Source organism: Myotis yumanensis, unplaced genomic scaffold (genome assembly GCF_028538775.1).
Source record: "Myotis yumanensis isolate MYYU_CA2020_CCGP unplaced genomic scaffold, mMyoYum1.0.hap1 SCAF_1, whole genome shotgun sequence".
Classification (NCBI taxonomy): domain Eukaryota; kingdom Metazoa; phylum Chordata; class Mammalia; order Chiroptera; family Vespertilionidae; genus Myotis; species Myotis yumanensis.
In genome coordinates, this window is record NW_027223752.1 from 123,499,602 (window position 1) to 123,519,151 (window position 19,550).

Sequence of the window (19,550 nt, forward strand, 5' to 3'; positions counted from 1 at the left end):
AATGGAATACTACACTGCTATAAAAAAGAAGGAGTTCTTACCATTTGCAACAGCATGGAGAACAGTATGCTAAGTGAAATAAGCCAGTCAGAGAAAGGTAGATATCACATGATCTCACTCATTTGTGGAATATAATGAACAACATAAACTGATGAACAAAAACAGAACTAGAGTCATAGAAGCATTGAATAGACTGTCCAACCTATGAGGAAAGGCAGGGGGTGAGGGATAAGAGATCAACCAAAGGACTGGTAGTATGTATGCATATGAGCATAACCAATGGACACAGACAGAGGGTGAAGGGGTGAAGGGGTTGAGGGCATGTATTGTGGGTTGTGGGTGACTGGGGAGAGGTCAAAGGGGGGAAATGGAGAGTTATGTAATATATTAAACAATAAATAACTTTAATTTTTTAAAAAAGTATTTAATTTAATTCCCTTAATGTTTAGAGGAGCAAACAGGTTCTGCTGAGTTAAATCAAGCAAAATTACTTGTTAAGATTAGCTATGAATCAATCTTAATCAAAGTTACTATAAAATAAAATTAAAGAATCATAAAAGGAGTCAAAATGTAACACTGTAATAAAGTGTCCCCAGGATGTATAATATAAAAAATAATAATCTTTATAAGACCAGTAAGAGAGTAACTGGTAAGAGAGTACTGTTTTACATGAATCCCTCTGTTACAATTCTGGTGATAGAAGTACCAGCTGCTTCATGTCAGCAGCTGTGGTGGCCAGATCAGAATTATTGCTTTATTTGCTTGGCTGCTCTGGTGAAGCTTTAAGAGGCATATCTGCAAGATCAACAGCAGATGGTCTTAGAACTGATGTCTTCATCTGTTCTACTGCTGCACAATATCACACTTACAGAAGGGTCTTAAATATTGACTGATTTTTTAAGTCCATACTGAATTATATGCATACTAGTCTTCTTATAACAAAAGCCATGTGTTACTTATTTGGGTTTCAGGGTCATAATTTGGCTTAATTACATGGTTTATTGGTAGTAATTTATGTGTTATACTAGTAACTGAGCAAAGAATTAAGTATAAAGAAGTATAAATGATATGCTACATTTAATGGTGTAATAAATGCCAACAGAGTAATTCTTTGTCATCACCTTGTTAGTAACACAAAGCATGGTTAAGTTTAGATGGGTTGAACAATGAGACAATTGTCAAATTGTCATAACTAGTATTTTTCAATGAATGGCTCATGAAATCCTGAGGCATATGTCACATTCTTTCATGTTGGTTTTTGTTTGTTTGTTTGTTTATTTGTTTGTTAAGTTTATGATGAATTGTTAGGGTTTAGGTTGAGTTTCTGTTCTGTAATCTTTAAATTCAGCATTCTTTTATTCAATAAGACATATTGAACTCCTAATTCTTTGCAAAATTCTTTTCTGTGTGCTGTTGGTACAAATATGAAAAATATCCTTTCCATCCTGATGTCTGAGTCCTTAACAGTTCACATTGAAAGGGTAAATGTTCTAATGTGGGAGGTGGGTATTATAAGTAACTATGCCCATAAAAAGGAGGGAGCAACTCAATTTGCTTGGACAAAAGTCTAAGAATTTGGTGATTAATTGATATTGACATTTGAGCATGGTAAAGTACTTGACTACTAGTTTACCAGTTGGGTAAGCATTGGAAGAGAATTTCAGGCAGCAGGAACAGGAAGCTCATCCTCTGCTATTTCTAAAATCCTAGTATCATCTAAAAAGAACAGGAAAATTTCATGGCCAACCAACTCTTTAGTTGGAAGTACTTAGCTTGGAATTTTTTTCTCCATGAGTAATGACCCTCTGGGATTCTGCAGAAGTAGCACAATAATGCTTAATTTCTTGTAAACTTCAATGAGACCAAATTTTTCTAAGATTTCATCTGTTGGAAAAACAGTAAGGGGCTGTTTATCAAGGAAGGGAAATATACACTGAGTGGCCAGATTATTATGACCACCCCATCAGTACTTTGTTGGGCCACCTTTTGCCTTCAATACTTCGACGATTCTTCTTTGCATTAACTCCAAGAGATGTTGAAAGGTGATGTGAGGAATCTGACACCATGCCTGATGAATAGCACTGTCCAGTTCTGTGAGATTTGATGGTTGTGGAATCAGCTGCCTGATGGCTCTTTTAACTTTGTCCCACAAATCCTCAATTGGATTGAGATCTGGTGATTGTGGGGGCCACCTAAACTAAGTAAAGTCTCCCTCATGTTCTTGAAAACACCCCTGCACAATACGAGCACTGTGGCATGGCGCATTGTCTTGTTGGAAGAAGCCATCTCCATTGGGATACACCATCAACATGATAGGATGAACTTGATCAGCAATGATACTTAGGTATGTTGTGCTATTCAGACATTTATAATGGTCTGGCCCTCTAGCAACTTCAGCGCGAAATTATAGCTAATTTGCCTAAAAATGTCAGGTGGTCATAATAATCTGGCCACTCAGTGTATATGGTGTGAATGTTCTTCGTCATGTTTTTCCAGTGTTTAAGAAGACTTTTCAGGCTGTTAAGTATTAATAACCCAACTACTGGCATAGTTTATTAACTGAAATAAAATTTTGAGTTTATTATCTTTTGCTCAACTTGGAATCTAAGTTCCATTTTTAGCTTTTATATTTATCTTGCCCAATGATTATTTTAAAATATAAATGGCACTTTTTCTATTTTTAAAGTCTTATTTCATTGAAGTATGTTTTGGCAAACTTTTGACTCACTGTGATCGAATGGCACAAACATCCTGGTCAGAGATCATACTTGCCATGACTTCAGAGAGCAGGCAGATGCGGAAGTATGTGAAGTCATCTAAGACAACGGGAGTTATGGGGAGAATGCTGGTTCTCTTCCTGCTAGTATGTAAGCTTCTGAGTGAAGGGGTTCCTAGGCTCTTTGTTTACTGATATATCCCAAGTGTCTATCGGAGATCCTAGTAATACAGAGTATGTGCTCAATAAATACTGAATGAATGAGTAAATGAATGTGTTGAAATGTGTTGTACTAAGGAGAATGAGCAATAGCCAATGACATTCATTCCTAACAACAGTGACAACAAAAGATACTGTGCCAACCAAACACAACCCATTTAGGGAACTCCATGTTTGGAACCCATGGTGTTGTAAACGGGGTCACTTTCAGTAGACTTTTATGTAATTTTCCATGAAGGAGCACCTTTACTTTGCCTTCAAATTTTCAAGTTTAAACTTTCAAGTTTAAAAAATGTAGGACCATGTAACAGAAGCAGAAGGTATTCATACATATTTTTCTCCTCTCTTCCTTGAACTCATGCTGTACTCATATTAATTTCATTTTGTGCCACTATCCTGATGAATAAAGGTGTCCCTAATCACCACTAACTTGTTCCTTGTTCTTCTTTGTTAATCCTTTTCACATTATCACCAAGTCACGACTACTGATCATTGAATTTATAGGGAAAGGGTGTCCTAGGAGACACTGCAGAGTCCTGTCTTCTTACAGCATGTTCTGGAGGTTACTGCAGTTTCTTTTCACAGATTCCACATTCAATATCCTCTGTTTGAAGACTTTCTCTGGACTCTGCCATGTGATCAGCCAAAGCATAAGGTTGGGAAGTTAAATACCATAAAATATTCCTCAACTAATGAGAGACAAGAGTTGGTAGATACTAGTAAACACCCTGCTCAGCCTCCTTGCTCTTCATAAGGAGAGTTCTGAGTATGTTCTATGTAACTGTCTCTTACAGGTTTTCCAGCACAGGGGGCCAGGTTTCGCACAGTGACAACACATTCATAGGTGCTTTTTTACTGTCCTCCCATTCCTGTCTCCCTTCTCTGCTCTGTGAATATGCATCCTGGAATCTCCACTTAAGCACTATTTGTATCAGGACCTGCTTTGGGGGGAAATTCAAAATAAGAAAAATACTATTTTAGCTGAGGATTTTTTATAATTGGAGTATATTCTTTTTTTTATGTTTCTCATTACTCTTGATTTTCTCTATGACTTACTTTCTAATTACTTCTATTCAAAGAAATACATCTTATAATATCTCTAACTCAAGGCAACTGGCAGCTTATATCTAATAAAAAAGTCTGGGGTGGAAAACTACACTCCTATTTAAAAATTAAAAGTCCCAATCTGTGGGTGGCCAAAGTCTCTAAGATGATTAGCAATTTATTATTTTCAATTTTTAAAAGAATCTTTATCTTAAATATTCAATTATGTTTGGTAGCAGTAAAAACAAAATACCCAAGAAGTCATTGATCTCAGCTAAAATTGTATTTTCTTCCTACAGAATATATTCATAATTAACCCCAAACTAAATATTTCCATCACACATCCAGAGGACCTTATGAGGAACTGACTCACTAAAATTGTAGTGGGCATGAATCTCAGTTTACAAACTCAGGTTTGAATAAATATGTATTTTCTTATTACTTTATACTTTAACTATATTTTATATCAACCACCTATTCTGCCATAATTTTAGAACTTTTGTTTCAATCAATGTGGAATTGTCATTTCCACCAGATTTTTTAATTAAAAATTTTAATGTTGACATTATTGCAGATGTACCTCCCTTCCATTAGTTCCCCTTCACCCCTGCCCAGCTTCCCTCTCCCTTGGCCTTCACCAAATTATTGTCCATGTCTATGGGGTATGCATATATGTGCTTTAGCTAATCCCTTCACCCCCACCTCCCTTCCCTGGGGCAACGACCAGTTCATTCCATGTATCTGTGCTTCTGGTTCCATTTGTTCATCAGTTTATTTTATTCATTAGTTTCCACATGTTAGTGAGATCATTTGATACTTGTACTTTCTCTGACTGGCTTGTTTCATTTAGCATAATACTCTCCAGGTCCCTCCACATTGTCTCATTTGGTAAGAGAGTTCCTTCTTTTTTACACCCTTGTAGCATTCCATTGTGTAAATGTACCATTTATACAACTCAAGACCAAGAAGATAAACAATCCAGTTAAAAAAAATAGGCAAAGGACTTGAATAGACACTTCTTCAGAGAGGACATACAGATGGTCAATAGACATATGAAAAGATGCTCAAGGTCACTAATCATCAGAGAAATACAAATAAAAACTAAGATGAGGTATCACCTCACACCTGTCAGAATGGCTAATATCAATAAATCAACAAATAACAAGTGCTGGAGAGAATGTGGAGAAAAGGGAATCCTTGTGCATTGTTGGTGGAAATGTAGAGAGTGCAGACACTGTGGAAAGCAGTATGGAGTTTCCTCAAAAAATTAAAAATTGTACTGCCTGTTGATTTCCACTTCTGGGAAAATATCCTAAGAATACTGAAACACCAATCAGAAACAATATATGCATCCCTATATTAATAGCAGTATTATTTACAATAGCCAAGATCTGGAAACAGTCCACCAGATTTTGTTTAAAATGGACACAGGGAACAGACTGACAGCTGCCAGAGGGGAGGAGAGAGGGTGGATTGGATGAAAGAATGTGAAGGGATTAGCCAAAAAACATATATACCTAAGAGATAAACACAGATGAAAGTGTGGTGATAGCTAGAGGGAAAGGGATAGGGAAACGGGGTGGGGCGAGGTGGAGATGGGGGGAGTGGGATGGGACAGAATGAGACTTTGTCTGGAGCAATGGGGACACAGTGCAGTGTGCAGATGATGTTTTATTGAGTTGTATGCTTGAAATCTGTATGGTGTTGGGAACAGATGTCACCCCAATAAGTTGAATTGAAAATAATAATTTCTAGGGGGTGCTATGCTGAATCTTTTGATAGGACTGAGACCTCCCTCATTCCTATTGTGTGGGGTCATTCAGCCTGGCCTGTCTCTCTTCTCATTCCATTCCACTTTGTAGAGCTAGTGGTTGTTCCTATCAAGTATGGAGCTATTTCTATGAGAGTCACTATGTCCTTGTATATCTAGCCAGTCACTCTCAGTGATCTCAAACCAGGAAGGGGCTCTTTGCTCTTAAATATCCAAATGTTTGGGATTTCGTATGGGAATCAAGAGGCCAATTCTATCTCTTTCTTGTTTGCTCTGAAGTGTCTGTGGCTTAGTCCACGCAAATTTTTTTTTTCAGGAGTGAAGGGAAGAATTCCCTTCTCAGAGATATTTTCTAAAAATATTTTTCATATTGTAGTTATTGGGTTTAGGATTTGGGAAAATAGAAACAATAGACTGGCATTTCTTCTTTCTTTTCTTTTTTCTTCTTCTTTTCCTCCCTCTCCTCCTCCTATTTCTCTTCCCAAACCCTCATTCTCATCCTCATCATCAGCCTTATACTTATTTTTTAAATATATTTTTATTTATTCCAGAGAGGAAGGGAGAGTGAGGGAGAGATAGAAACATAATGATGAGAGAGTATCATTGATTGTCTGCATGCCCCCTACTGGGAATCAAACGGGGCATGTGCCCTTGACCAGAATCCAATCCAGGACCCTCCACAGGCCAACACTAACTCTATCCACTGAGCCAAACCAGCTAGGGCTCAGCCTTTCTCTCTCTCTCTCTCTCTCTGCCTCTCTCTCCTTCATCACATTTCTCCCAGGACCAATTTATTCTATCTATCTATCTAGCTATCTATCTAGCTATCTATCTATCATCTATCTATCATCTATCATCTATCTATCATCTTTCTGTTCATCCACCATCTATTGTATTCCCATTAGCAAGCACATGGAGCAAGGTAAAATGTTGGGTAGTGATCTTGAACGTTAGAGACAACTGCTATGGTGACCCACACCTTCCATCATTAAGTACAGGGAAGATGATCAATCTGAAAGTCTGACTGGAAGCACAATTAGTTACAAGCACTGTAAATGTACAGAATGTTTACAGCTGAAGTATGTGTATCTATATATGTGCTATGTTAAAAGCAGACTGACTTGGAATTATTATTATGGGATTTGAGTCATGTTTCAGCAATAACTATAAAATGTTTAAAACACTCTGTGATTTTCACTTAATTTGAAAATGTCCTGGTTACTTTATGTATTTCACCTTTTTATACTTTTTACTTAGGTTTGATGAACATACCAAATAAAAATTGCATACTGTCTATTGAGTATTTCTCATGTCCCCTTTCAACCTTCAGGTTTAATTTCTTTCTTACTTAAAAATGAGCTTAAAGTAATAATCTCTCACATGTGGCTGTGAAGAATGAATCGATGTATAGACCTTGCAACATATTTAAGAACAATGCACTTTTCTCATGGTAACAAGAGAAGTGATTACCTTTATTAGGTATTACATGTTTATACATGCATAGCAATGGGATACTTTGGCCAACACATGAAATAGACATTTACTGAACCCTCAGCTACACACTGATTGAATATAAGGAGGTTTTTCTTAATTTCCTATATACCTACATAGGAAGAGGAAGCTGAAGAAGCTAATAATGCATAGACTCAGGGTCTTTGGACAGTGTAAGGACACTGAATAGAGAGCATGCACTTGCAAAGCAGATGATGAAATAGATATCTTTTGCCTATAAGGTTTTAAAGGTTCTATGCTAAATTTTGAAAAACAATGGTTTTAGCATGAATAAAAACATTATAAAACAAAATTAATTTTTAAATTATTTCTTCAAAATATATTGGTGTATTTAAATACATTTTATATGATATTGTATAGGATCTGTAAAATTCAAGATGATCTTAAAATATCTCTGCCATATATATCAGAGTAAAATACCAAAATTAAATAATTGATTATCTTTGCCATGAAAATACGAGTAAATAGCTACAGTATTTATACCTGGAATGACAAAAAAAAAAGTGGTCATTGTCAGCATTCAGAAAGAAAGAAATTTTTGTTTTGAAACTTTATCCCTCTTACTATTCTAGCTTGCAACAATAATCTAAGAATACATGCATTTTAATTCTCCTCTCCATGTGTAAAATTCTTAAACCAAATAATTAAAATATATAATAATTGCATATGGTTTTAATTTAATAAATACAATAAAATTTTGACTAAAGAGAACCATATTTTATTTTAATTGTTTGAATAACTATAAAGTATGCTGTTGCGTTCTTGTTGTAGATCTAAATAGGTACATGTTTTTTTGTTTGTGTCTTTTAGCATCTCCGTCAATTAAACTCTTGGTGGATGACCCTATAGTTGTAAATCCTGGAGAGGCCATAACATTAGTATGTGTTACAACAGGAGGACAGCCTGCACCGTCTCTCAGCTGGGCCAGGACCTTTGGGCCTCTGTCTGACAAGACTATTTTGCATGGAGGAACTTTGACCATACCTGCCATCACCTCAGAAGATGCTGGTACTTACAGCTGTGTTGCCAATAACAATGTGGGAAACCCTGCAAAAAAGTCCACCAACATCATTGTGAGAGGTAAGTTTAGAGATTATTATAACACAGATTTCTGGGTGAGCCAGGCTATCACAAAGCAAATAGTATTTGATATAAAAATATTTCCTCAAATTTGCATATATATATGTATATATATATATATATATAATATACAGAAAAATTGTTTATAAATAATGAATGATGCCTAGTTATAAATGAAACCTAAAATTCCTAAATCTTAATCACAATGCCTTATGTTTGCATTGAATAGTTTTCGTGACATATTCTTAGTGGTGCCATTGAATAGTTTTGATCATATGTTCTTAGTAAAAAAAACAAGATTAAAATGCGATTGTAGCATAGAACATTAATTATTGTTATACAGTTTGTGTATTTACTTTAGGAGTTTCACAGATTTATCAATTTAATGGTTAATAAACATTTATTAAATCCCTATTAGAAGCAGATCTTTAAATTGTGAGATTATATAGAGATCTATAAGATGTTAATCTGTACTCAAGGATACTATTGTCTGGTACTAAAAATAAAATGAGTAAATTAATAGTCACATGATATAGTGTTTGGCAGTCATAAGCAAACGCTATAGAAATATTAAAAATATATAGTTACTTCTGGCACAGGTTATTAGGGAATATCTAATGACATTTGCACTAGGTCTTAGACCAGTGATGGCGAACCTATGACACGCTTGTCAGAGGTGACACACGAACTCATTTTTTTGGTTGATTTTTCTTTGTTAAATGGCATTTAAATATATAAAATAAATATCAAAAATATAAATCTTTGTTTTACTATGGTTGCAAATATCAAAAAATTTCTATATGTGACACAGCATCAGAGTTAAGTTAGGGTTTTTCAAAATGCTGACACACCAAGCTCAAAAGGTTTGCCATCACTGTCTTAGACAATGGGTAGAGTTTAAACAGACTGAGATTAGAGAAAGACATGGAAAAGTCAGAGATAGTAAAAGGCAAAGTGTAATTGAGGAATTGACTTACAAGGTGGGTTACGAAGCCATGTTCTGGTGCGGGTGCCACCAGCTGGTGTGGTGTGCTAGTGCTACGTAAAGTGGGTGCTTTCCCTCCATTCCGGAGTATTTACAGTCACTGTGCAAGAAGAGCATATGCGTCTTCATGTCCCGCAGGCATGGTCCTGGGTGTGGGACAGAGGATGGACACTGATGCCTCTAAAGTTAAACCAGACATCCACATGGCCAAGAGGACTTTTCTAGCAGACAAATGAAAATAAGGAAGGAAGCTAAGTGTGCAAAGAAATAATATATGGAAATGAATAAGAATAAATCTACAAATGGAATGATCATGCCCTTTCTATTTTAAATATCAGTATTGGTGAAATGGGCCTCTTTCTAAGTCCTTATCTCATTGAGTAACTAGATTCTCTTCTCCCTCCATCCCAAATTTTAAAAGAAAGTAAAAACTTTATAAATCACCAATGTTTATTAATTCTCCTTTTTGTTTGCTCTAAAACACTTGTTTTACCAAGTAGTCATGAAAAAATGCTACCAGATCTTGCTATAATAATTGCGAGATTAGTTAAAGCATTGCAAAACAATCCTTAAGAGTCATGAATGCAATGTAGAGTCTTTTGTTCCATTATTTTATCAAGGACAGAAACTCACTAGAGAAAAACAACGCATTGAATCTAGTTTGACCGCAGGATCATCCTCAGCTACGTTGAATCCATGTACAAATGGCAACGTGTCCAGCATGAAATGCCCGTGTTGCTCAGGCACCTTTTGTAAAGGATGAATTCAATCCACAGCAAATATATGCTCAGAAAATGATTTGCTCTTTCCCATCCTAACAGTTTTTATTTGTGTTCTTACAAAGAACTTAAAATTAATAAAGCCCTAGAATGTATTTCTCCAATTTATAATTTTTTATAAATTCATCTGAAATACATATTTTCATAGTCATATCATATTACCAGGAAGCTCTCAGTAGTGCCATTCACATAATTTATAAAATCAAGTTCACCTATAACCTTACTGAATACAGAAACAACCTTGTCAAAGGGTCCTAGGTTACACTGCAGGGAGAAACACTGCTATAACACTGTGAGGCATCTACTTTCTGCCACAAAGGCCAAGAAATTCAGTTAAAGAAATATGGTTTTCTTCTTATTATAGCAAATAAATTATTCTCAAGTGCTCTGATTTTGTAGATCTTTGTAGTGTCTTAGATTAATTGTGTCATGATACAGTAGAATTAGAACTCTAGGTTTATTTTCTCCCCATTCTTTTTCTGTAATTAAATCAAGACCCACAGACCAGGTTTACTGAGAAAGCACAAGGATATACCGTGCATAGAATTCTCATGGCCATTTGAGAATATCTTTGGACAAAATGAAAGTATAGGGTTCAGATGGGGAAAAAAAATTCCAGAAAGTTTCTGAGTTCATCATTTTATTTTTTTAAAGTATAAAACACTTCAAAATAAACAATATAGGTACCACTCCCTGTAGATAACAAGCTCAGAACTGAAGGTAAATTTCATGTTTTAATATTTTCTTAGAACATTTATAAATATAGCAGTAATGCTTTTTCTTAGAATCTTTAAGGAAATTGAAAGGTTGAGCCACATTTCTTCCAAGTCTTCTGGGGTCCAGCCCCATGGGGCCCAGGGGTTCCCAAAGGTGTGGACGGAGTCGGCGAAGAAGGTTTTACACGGAGACAGTGTTCATCACTCTCTAGCTTTCCTCAGTCTCCGTGGATCTTCCCTGTGCCTGGCTGAGGCCACAGAGAGAGGATCCCAAGGCAAGCTAAGCCTTTATTTTATAGGGAGAGGTAAACAGGGTAGTGGTTTCTAGAGTTACACAGTTCTTGTGAGTTTCACTTGTTTTGACCGTAGTTACACTTCCTGCACTTCCCTCAGCCCATTAGCTTCCCAGATAAGATCTAGAGAGCCTCATAGGGTCAAGCCTAATTATGCTAAGAGGACTGTGCCCTCTAAGCTGGGAATTGTTTGTGACTTTGCCCACAGGTCAGTCGGAGGCTTAGCCCTATATCAGCTCCCCACATCTCACCCTTCTTTTATTTTTTAAGCTACTATAATGAGAGTTTTTAAGCTACCATAATGACAGTAAAACTTAAGCATCAAACTTAAGCATCAAGAACAAAACTCTGGCTATTAAAACAATAACAAAACAATGCCAATTTAAAACCCAAAACATTTTAAAACTTATGCATAACATTTCAAGAACAAAAAATGTTTGAAGTCCCAATTTCAACATCCAACAGTTCTGAGTCCAAGTTTCAATGTCTGACAGTTCCTTATGTGTACATGTCAGCAATGATATTTCAGTTCTGGATGGTGGACAAATGGTGGCAATGCAGGTCCGACCCTCTCTGGTTTGATCCTGGGCAACCTGCAGCGACGCACAGCTGCTGACTGCTAGTATGGCAAAGTGTCGTCAGCGTCCTCCATCTCTGGATTGTTTTTCCTCTTGTCTTCATTGCTGGAGCATTCCTGATAATTCCTCTCTGTTGCAGGAATCCACATGGTCTTGAAGTTGTTTTCTGAAAATATACAAACATATTCTCGACCGAAGGTTAATAAATGGAATTTTACTTGGGGTCCTTTTTATATTTGCCCAAATGATTTTCCTTTGGCTTATTTTGACACTATGTGTGTTTTCCTAGGTGTCTGTTAGCATTATAAATGAAAATGTTTTTCTAGATGTAATTTAGTTACAGGATTTTTTTCCTTACATGGTATTTTTCCACTATCTCCCCTTTTTTTATTTAGTCTAGATAACTTTAAATTTTAATTTTTTTGCACAAAAATATGACTGTTTTATGTTCATTGCATGTTAAGCAATTCTTCCATGAAATGAAAATTGTGTTTAATACTTCTTGAGCCAATTTTAATTAATCTGAAAATTTGACTGCTATTTTACTGTCAAATTTAATACTTCTAACAACAATCTTAGTTTACACTGTAAATGTTAGTGGAAAGGATTATTTTGCATCCTTGAGAAAGCCCTGAGCATTCCTGGTGTTAGGTTGGATGTAGATATAGGGTAGCTGTTGTCAGCCAAGTCTCTACTGTCTGGGTACTGATCTCAGCTGGGCCAAGTCTCTTTTTGTTACCTGGGTCCCGATCTGGGCTGGGCATGGGAAGCAAGAAGCAGCCATGGGGGCAGGAGCCTTCCCTCAGAAGGGGCAAGTATTCAAGCCCCTGAAGAGTTGGGGGGGGGTGAGGATCTGTGCTCCACCTCTGTTGACCCCCAAGTTCTCTTCTGCTGGCCCTTCTGCGACTGTGCCTGTCTTAGGTTGTTCCTCCCCAAGGAATCTTACCTGTCTTTGACTAACCAGCCATCCTCCGGGGCCAAGCAGGGTGATGTGAGGTACAGTTCTGGCTCCTTGGTAGCCTATGCCCCTGTGGCCTCCACGCCCAGCAATTGCCTTGGGATCCCTTCGCCTGCTGGCGGGGCCCCAGCATTGCACATATCTTGGGGAACCCAGGTTTCTTCTCCAGGGAGGGCCCAGCTCATGCCATTGGGCTAGAGACAGATCCACGGCACCAGCCACCATGAGGCTTCAACCTCAGCATGAACAGAGAGCTCAGGCAACAGCTGTGGGCAATTGGATTGTGAGAAGAGGGACCCTCTTGACAAAAAGAGCAAGAGAGGTCAATATAGAATGCTCAAGTGCCTTCCCAGGGGGCCTTCCACACAGTGGAAGGGATTAAATCCTTTAATGTCCTTATTAAATTTCTGCAAGACATTCAAAGAATTAGTTTGTAAATTTGTTTAGGATAAATGTACAATGACAGTGTAGAACAATATCATGTAAGGATATTCTTTGCTCTAGGCCATGGCAATTCAATTTCCTATAAATATTAGTGGAAGATATTTCAAAATTTTAAAATTTCTCCTTTTTATTAATTTTAAGGTAATATTTTTAAACAGCATTCCCTATCGGCTTGTTTGCATATACAGAGGGATCATGGGAAGCCTTCAGTAACTTTTTTAGAAGAATTTTACTTTACTAGGATTCAATTGCTTACAAAGATACTGGCTTCTTATAGTAGGTACTTTTATTAATAATGTTAGTAAATTTAGTAAAGTTTTATGTCTGATTCATGAGGTGCAAAGGCTGCCCCGCCTCCAGCCTAATTTAAAATGCAGCAGCGAGGAGCTTTTGTCATTTTAAACGACATCTTAAAATTCTACTGCTGTATTTTAAGAAATATCAAACAAAATAACTTGTTTTGCCCTTTCTTAGAGGCAAAAACTTAAAATATATTTATTAATTTATATTTGATAAAGCTTCCCACTTGATTTCAAGCATATTAAATTGGCTTTATTAAAACATCCTTTAAGAAGAGAGAATAAACTTTTGAAAACATTTCAGGGCCCGTGAAATGTCCCAAAGTCATTCCTTGGTTATGGTTTTGAAATCCAACTTGGAAGAGCATCAAATATATATGTATATATATAGGATTTAAAGATTATATACCTTTTATAATTATTAAGAGATATCAATTAAATTTAAACTGATCTTTGTATTTAAAAATTTCGGTTGGGATTACAGAATTTATCCTCTTTTTTCAATTAGACACATGTTGAAATTTTACTGTAATTATATGATTTCTCCCAATTTATTTAACCAGAACTTTAAACTCTTAGATGGCAAGTTAAATATTTAGCATTTCTCAATCAGTAACATTTTTAAGAATAAACTTCAAAAATACAAGACATAATCAATAGATTTAATTCTGTCCTCTAGATTTTTCGTGAGGGAAATTTAGATTAATATTTTAGCATTTTGTTATTTCAGAATATCTAATTCAATTTAGCAAACTCCCAAAGCCTTGGGCTGCCACTGACTGGAAACAGGTAACCATTAAAATGCAGATTAGTTACATTCTTTCTACCAAGGATGGGAAACTGGGAAGCAAGCCTCTCTTTAGAAGTTTCCACTGGTAGGAAATTTTTGGCCTACCTGCTTGTCTGTTGGGGGGAGGGAGGCTAGCCCTTCCTCCATCAGAAATTGCCTTGGGCATACATACTCCTCTGTATTCACAACTTCCCACTTCAACCCCAAAAGCCGCAGCTTCACATTTCTACCTTGAATTGGCTCCACCCATGAGCCTCAGCACCTCAAAACAAAACCCCAATTTCGAGCCAAATTGTTAGTTTTACCTTTTGTGTCAAGAGCTAACTTTGATATGTTAAAAACTAAGTAAAATCCACTTACTCAATCCAAAACAGGCATTAAAAAGAAAAACCTCAAATGCTCTCTTGTATCCATTTTAAGAGTAGGATTGGTGCTTTCCGCTATTACCTGAGTCCTGATCTATCACCCCAGGGAGAGCTTGCCAATCCTGCACTTTCCTGGGGTGGAAAGGCTGCAGTGGGGTTAAAGATAAGGCCCCTTGGGCCTACCTTCTCCCATGCCTTTACATTTACCTTTCCGGCACCTTTCCTTCCTCAGAAAACCATGGACATGTTAAAAGATCAATACGGAGTCTTTTTTCTTCTAGACTCAGTATGGCACATCTTCTCATTCTAAGTTCTGTACTATCCACCCACTTACCCTACTTATCCTCTATAGGGGGGTCTGCAGCACCCTGGTGGAGTCCTATCCGTCCCGAGTGTGGGGGTTCTCAATGTGTGTGTGGGGGGGCTTACCTAGGGGAATCCTGCTCCAAGGGTTCCCAAAGATGTGGACGGAGTCGGCGAAAACTATCCACCCTCTTCCTATGGTGGAGTCCTATCCGTCCCGAGTGCAGGGGCCTTACCTAAGGGAATCCTGTTCGGCCTGTCTGGGCGCCATATGCTGGGGTCCAGCCCCAGTGGTCCAGGGCTTCCCAAAGGTGTGGACGGAGTCGGCGAAGAAGGTTTTACACGGAGACAGTGTTCAGAACTCTCTAGCTTTCCTTAGTCTCCGTGGATCTTCCTGTGCCTGGCTGAGGCCACAGAGAGAGATCCCAAGGCAAGCTGAGCCTTTATTTTATAGGGAGAGGTAAACAGGGTAGTGGTTTCTAGAGTTACACAGTTCTTGTGAGTTTCACTTGTTTTGACCGTAGTTACACTTCCTGCACTTCCCTCAGCCCATTAGCTTCCCAGATAAGATCTAGAGAGCCTCATAGGGTCAAGCCTAATTATGCTAAGAGGACTGTGCCCTCTAAGCTGGGAATTGTTTGTGACTTTGCCCACAGGTCAGTCGGAGGCTTAGCCCTATATCAGCTCCCCACACAAGTCAAGATAGAAGTAGTTGTTTAATATATTTGATAAGAAAATTATGTTGATTTCCTAGTCACATGATAGGTAGCCTGAGTTCAGGGCTTTCCAGAGTCTTGTTAGATAATATGCCATTCCACCTGAAGTTCCCTGTTGTTGTGATTCACTGTATTTAGAAATGCCCACATTTCTTTCCTGTTGTGAATTGAACCTGTGCTGAATGAGCATGATTCATAACATGATCAAGACATTACTGTACTTTGGTGTCCTGTGGTCATTTCAACTTTTATGCAGTGTTTTCATATTTCCTGCTTCAGGAAGAAAAGTCAGGCAGACCCATGACCCTTCTGCTCATTCTTACAAATAGAGACTGCAACAGTACATTTAAATCATAAGCACACATTTATCAGTGTTTGGGATACATGATCCAAAATAATATTAAAACTTCAAACCTGACAGTTCAAAATGTTCTCCCCTGACCAGCTTGTGTCCACTTGGGATGGAGACCTGGCCCCATGGGAAGCCCTTCAGTAGGACTGAAATGGTGAACGAGGTTCTCCCTCAGCCAACTTAAGCTTGGAAGAAGGTGCATCGCACAATTTTCTCTAAAGATATCCTTCTAATCAAATTTGGTCTCTAACCCTTTACTTGTCTATATAGTCCAAGAATCATAGAATCAGTGTTTTCCACTTCCTTTGAAAATTCTACATAAGAAAGTGTCTATTTTGCACTCACTGTAGAATTCTGTGGCTTCTATTTCCAGCAAAAGTGAGTCAGGAAAAGTCTGTTCTATCATATAATTTCACAAAAATATTTTTAAAATATTAGAATTTTCAAAAACTTTAGCTGATATTTTGAATTTTTATCCATAAATTTTTATCTTCAAACTGTGCTCTAAATTTGACCACATCTTGCTACATCCATAGTTACCACCCTGTGTAAACTAATGATATATCTCTCCTACTTGATTAAAATAGCCTTTTCATTATCTTTCCAGTCCAGCCTCTCTTATAACTGTTAACCTAGAGGCAGACTAGGTTTTCTACATGAAACAGTGCAAGGTTTTACCTAATTGATAATGGTGGTGTTGTGTGCATGATTGGGGAGTGTATGTTGGGAGGTGGGTATAGGCGCAGAGAATCTATTCCATGCAGTCATTCAGGCACCTCGGCTGATGATGCCTCTGCCATCTTCACCCTTTGGTTACTAAGGTTGCTTTTAGTGTTACCAGCTTTCCTGTCAGCTGGAACAGGGGAGATTTTTATGGGCCAGGTATGTGTTAGATCCAATCACATTTTATTAGCTAGATATTAGGCACTCAGTTACTATGGTGTGAAGGCTGAGAAATGTATTCTTACTGTGTGCCTAGGAATAAGAGGACATGCGTTGCTGTCAGTAGCTAATCCTCTCTGTTATATTCATGCAAGAGAATGTGATTGAAATCATCTCCTTCTCCTGATCCTCCCATGGCTTCCCATCTCACCTAAAATGGAATTAAATTTGTCATCATCATTTCACATCTCCCTTCTCTTTGCTCATTCTATTCTAGACATATTATCCTCATTGCTCTTTTTCATGGGTCAGGACAGACACATTTGCTGTTCATCCTGGAATGTTAATTTTAAAATGCCATCTTCTGAGAAATGACTTTTCTGATCACTCCGTCTTAAATAGCACACCCCTAAATGCCTTGCATAATTTTTTGTTTCTTCTTATCACATAACTGCCTGGAATTATTTTATACATATTTCTTTATTTGATGTCTTTATCTCTTGGGACCATATGGACAAAGAATATATATTTTGTCTTATTCAGTGATATATTGCTAGAACATAAAAAACTGCTAAGCACACAGTAGATACTCAATAAATATATACTGAGTGAATGACATCTTTTTTTTTTAAGTACACTGGCTTATATTAGACATTTCTTCTGGACACCTACCTCTCTTTCATAGCCTAAGTATATACCATATTATATGAAACAAAATTAGGAAAGACTATATATGTGTGAAATCATATTAAATATTTGTGTGATGTGACTAGCTCATTTTAAAGCTGACCTTGTTCTGATTATTCATTGCTGTGTAACAAGCCATCCCAAAGCAGTAGCATAAAACAATTTATCATGCTCACAAATCTGGAGGTGAGAAGGCCAGCTAAAATAATTAAAGGTATCACATAAATTGCATTCAAGAGGTGGCTTGGACTAGAGTCATCTTTATGGCTTTTTCATGTAAATATTTGGTGCTGGGACTAATTAGTCTAAACAACTGTGCTTCTCTATCTATCTATCTCTCTCTCTTTTCCTCCCTCCCCACCTCCTCCCCATTCCCTCTCTCAATAGTCTCTTTACATGGTTTCTCCATATGACTGCCTCAAGATCGCCAGATTATTACAGATTCCTGGGTCCAGGGTCACAAGAGTTGTATGGGTTCTTCTAATCTAGCTTCTGAAGTCATTCAGTCATCACTGCATTCTTTTCATTAAGATAGTGATAAAGGCTAGCCTGGTTCCTGGATGGAATCTAATACCTCCATCTCCTGAAGTAGGACTCTCAGACCATCTGCAGACATGCTTTAAGCAAATCACATTATGCAAAGTGCTGCACAAACTGTATTATTCATGTCATACTTCCATGCTGCCTCAATTCTCATTCATGCACTGGAGGGGGCGGGGTCCCTCAGCCCTGCCTGCCCCCTCCCACAGTTCCAGAGCACTCAGGGGCGGAAGGTGAAACGGCGATCAGGGGAAGGCAATGTCCCCATCACACCTCTGCTGCTGGCAAGCCTTGGCCAGCCCTGGTTACGTGAGCCTCTGGCAGCCCTGGGTGGCTGGGCAGCCACCATCTTGTGGCTGTGGGAGCTACCATCTTTGAGAATGTGGCAGTCAATTAACATATCCCTTCCTTATTGGCTGTGGGCGCCACAAGCTTTGAGGGTGGAGCAGTCTATTAGCATATTCCCTCCTTATTGGCTGTGTGAACCACCATCTGTGTGATGGTGTGAGGGTCAATTAGAATATTCCCTCTTTATTAGATAGGATTCTTCCCTTTTCTCCTTAATTTCATCAATCCATATCTTGTACCCATGACCACTAAAAAGTTGCATTGTAAACAGGATTATCTTTTAATTTTAGTATGATTCTAACCTATATTTTGTTGGCTATGATCTGATTCCTGATATGGAGAAATAAAAAGATGTCAATATTGAAACAGATTTAACCTTTATAGAAAAATTAAAAAGTATGTATTCAGTGGGGCATGAATTTACACCTTCCTAAATGCACACAAATATGCTATAACATCTAGGTATATCATAACCCTCTGTTCTGAAAGTGATGATTTACCTCACTCTATTCAAGTGGAAATATTGATTGACTTAAAATCTGAATTTTAATATCTATATTATAAAAGGCCTGTGGACCAAAGACCAGCAAGGGTGGGCAGTGCTGTGAGCACTGCGCACTGGGCTTCTAGTTAAACCTATTTGTTTGGGACTAATTTAATATAAATATACCAAGTATTACCGTTCCCAACATTTCAAAATGATCTTTATTTAGGCTTATTACCAAAAGCCTTATAATTTAAAAATTCTTTGAGAAAAGACTTTGAACCTTTGTGCCAGCCTGCTTAGGTAAAGTCAGAGTTATACCCTGACTGAGTGAACACTATGTACAAGGCTACCAGGAACACTATGTACTTTAACTTTTTAATTATTTCAAAATATATAGGAGGTAAAAATATGATTCTTCCCATTTTAAAGGAAAGTAAAACTAAAGAAGGAATAGTTAAATAACTTCCCCTAAATAAGTCTTATTTTAGCCCCAGACCTGGGATTCAAAACCCAAACAATATGGTTCCAGGGCCATTGTCTTCACCAAGGTACCATAGTGCTTTTCAAAAGTTAGCCTAGTTTTTAAAAATATATAGCCCACCTCTCATCCTGTCAAATTGAACTGACTAATGTTCTTTTCTATTTCCTCTATCTTTGTCTTGCCAGAGATTTACTAGGGATTCTTT

The 19,550-nt window shown here is 37.5% G+C and overlaps 1 protein-coding gene across 1 annotated transcript in view; it reads left to right on the forward strand.

The window, feature by feature from the left end:
• Positions 1 to 19,550, forward strand: part of MDGA2 (MAM domain containing glycosylphosphatidylinositol anchor 2) — a 339,368-nt gene that overhangs the window by 35,052 nt on the left and 284,766 nt on the right. The window contains exon 3 of the mRNA XM_070431541.1: positions 8,073 to 8,342. Coding sequence (XP_070287642.1) covers positions 8,073 to 8,342 — 270 coding nt within the window. The remainder of the gene's footprint in view (positions 1 to 8,072; positions 8,343 to 19,550) is intronic.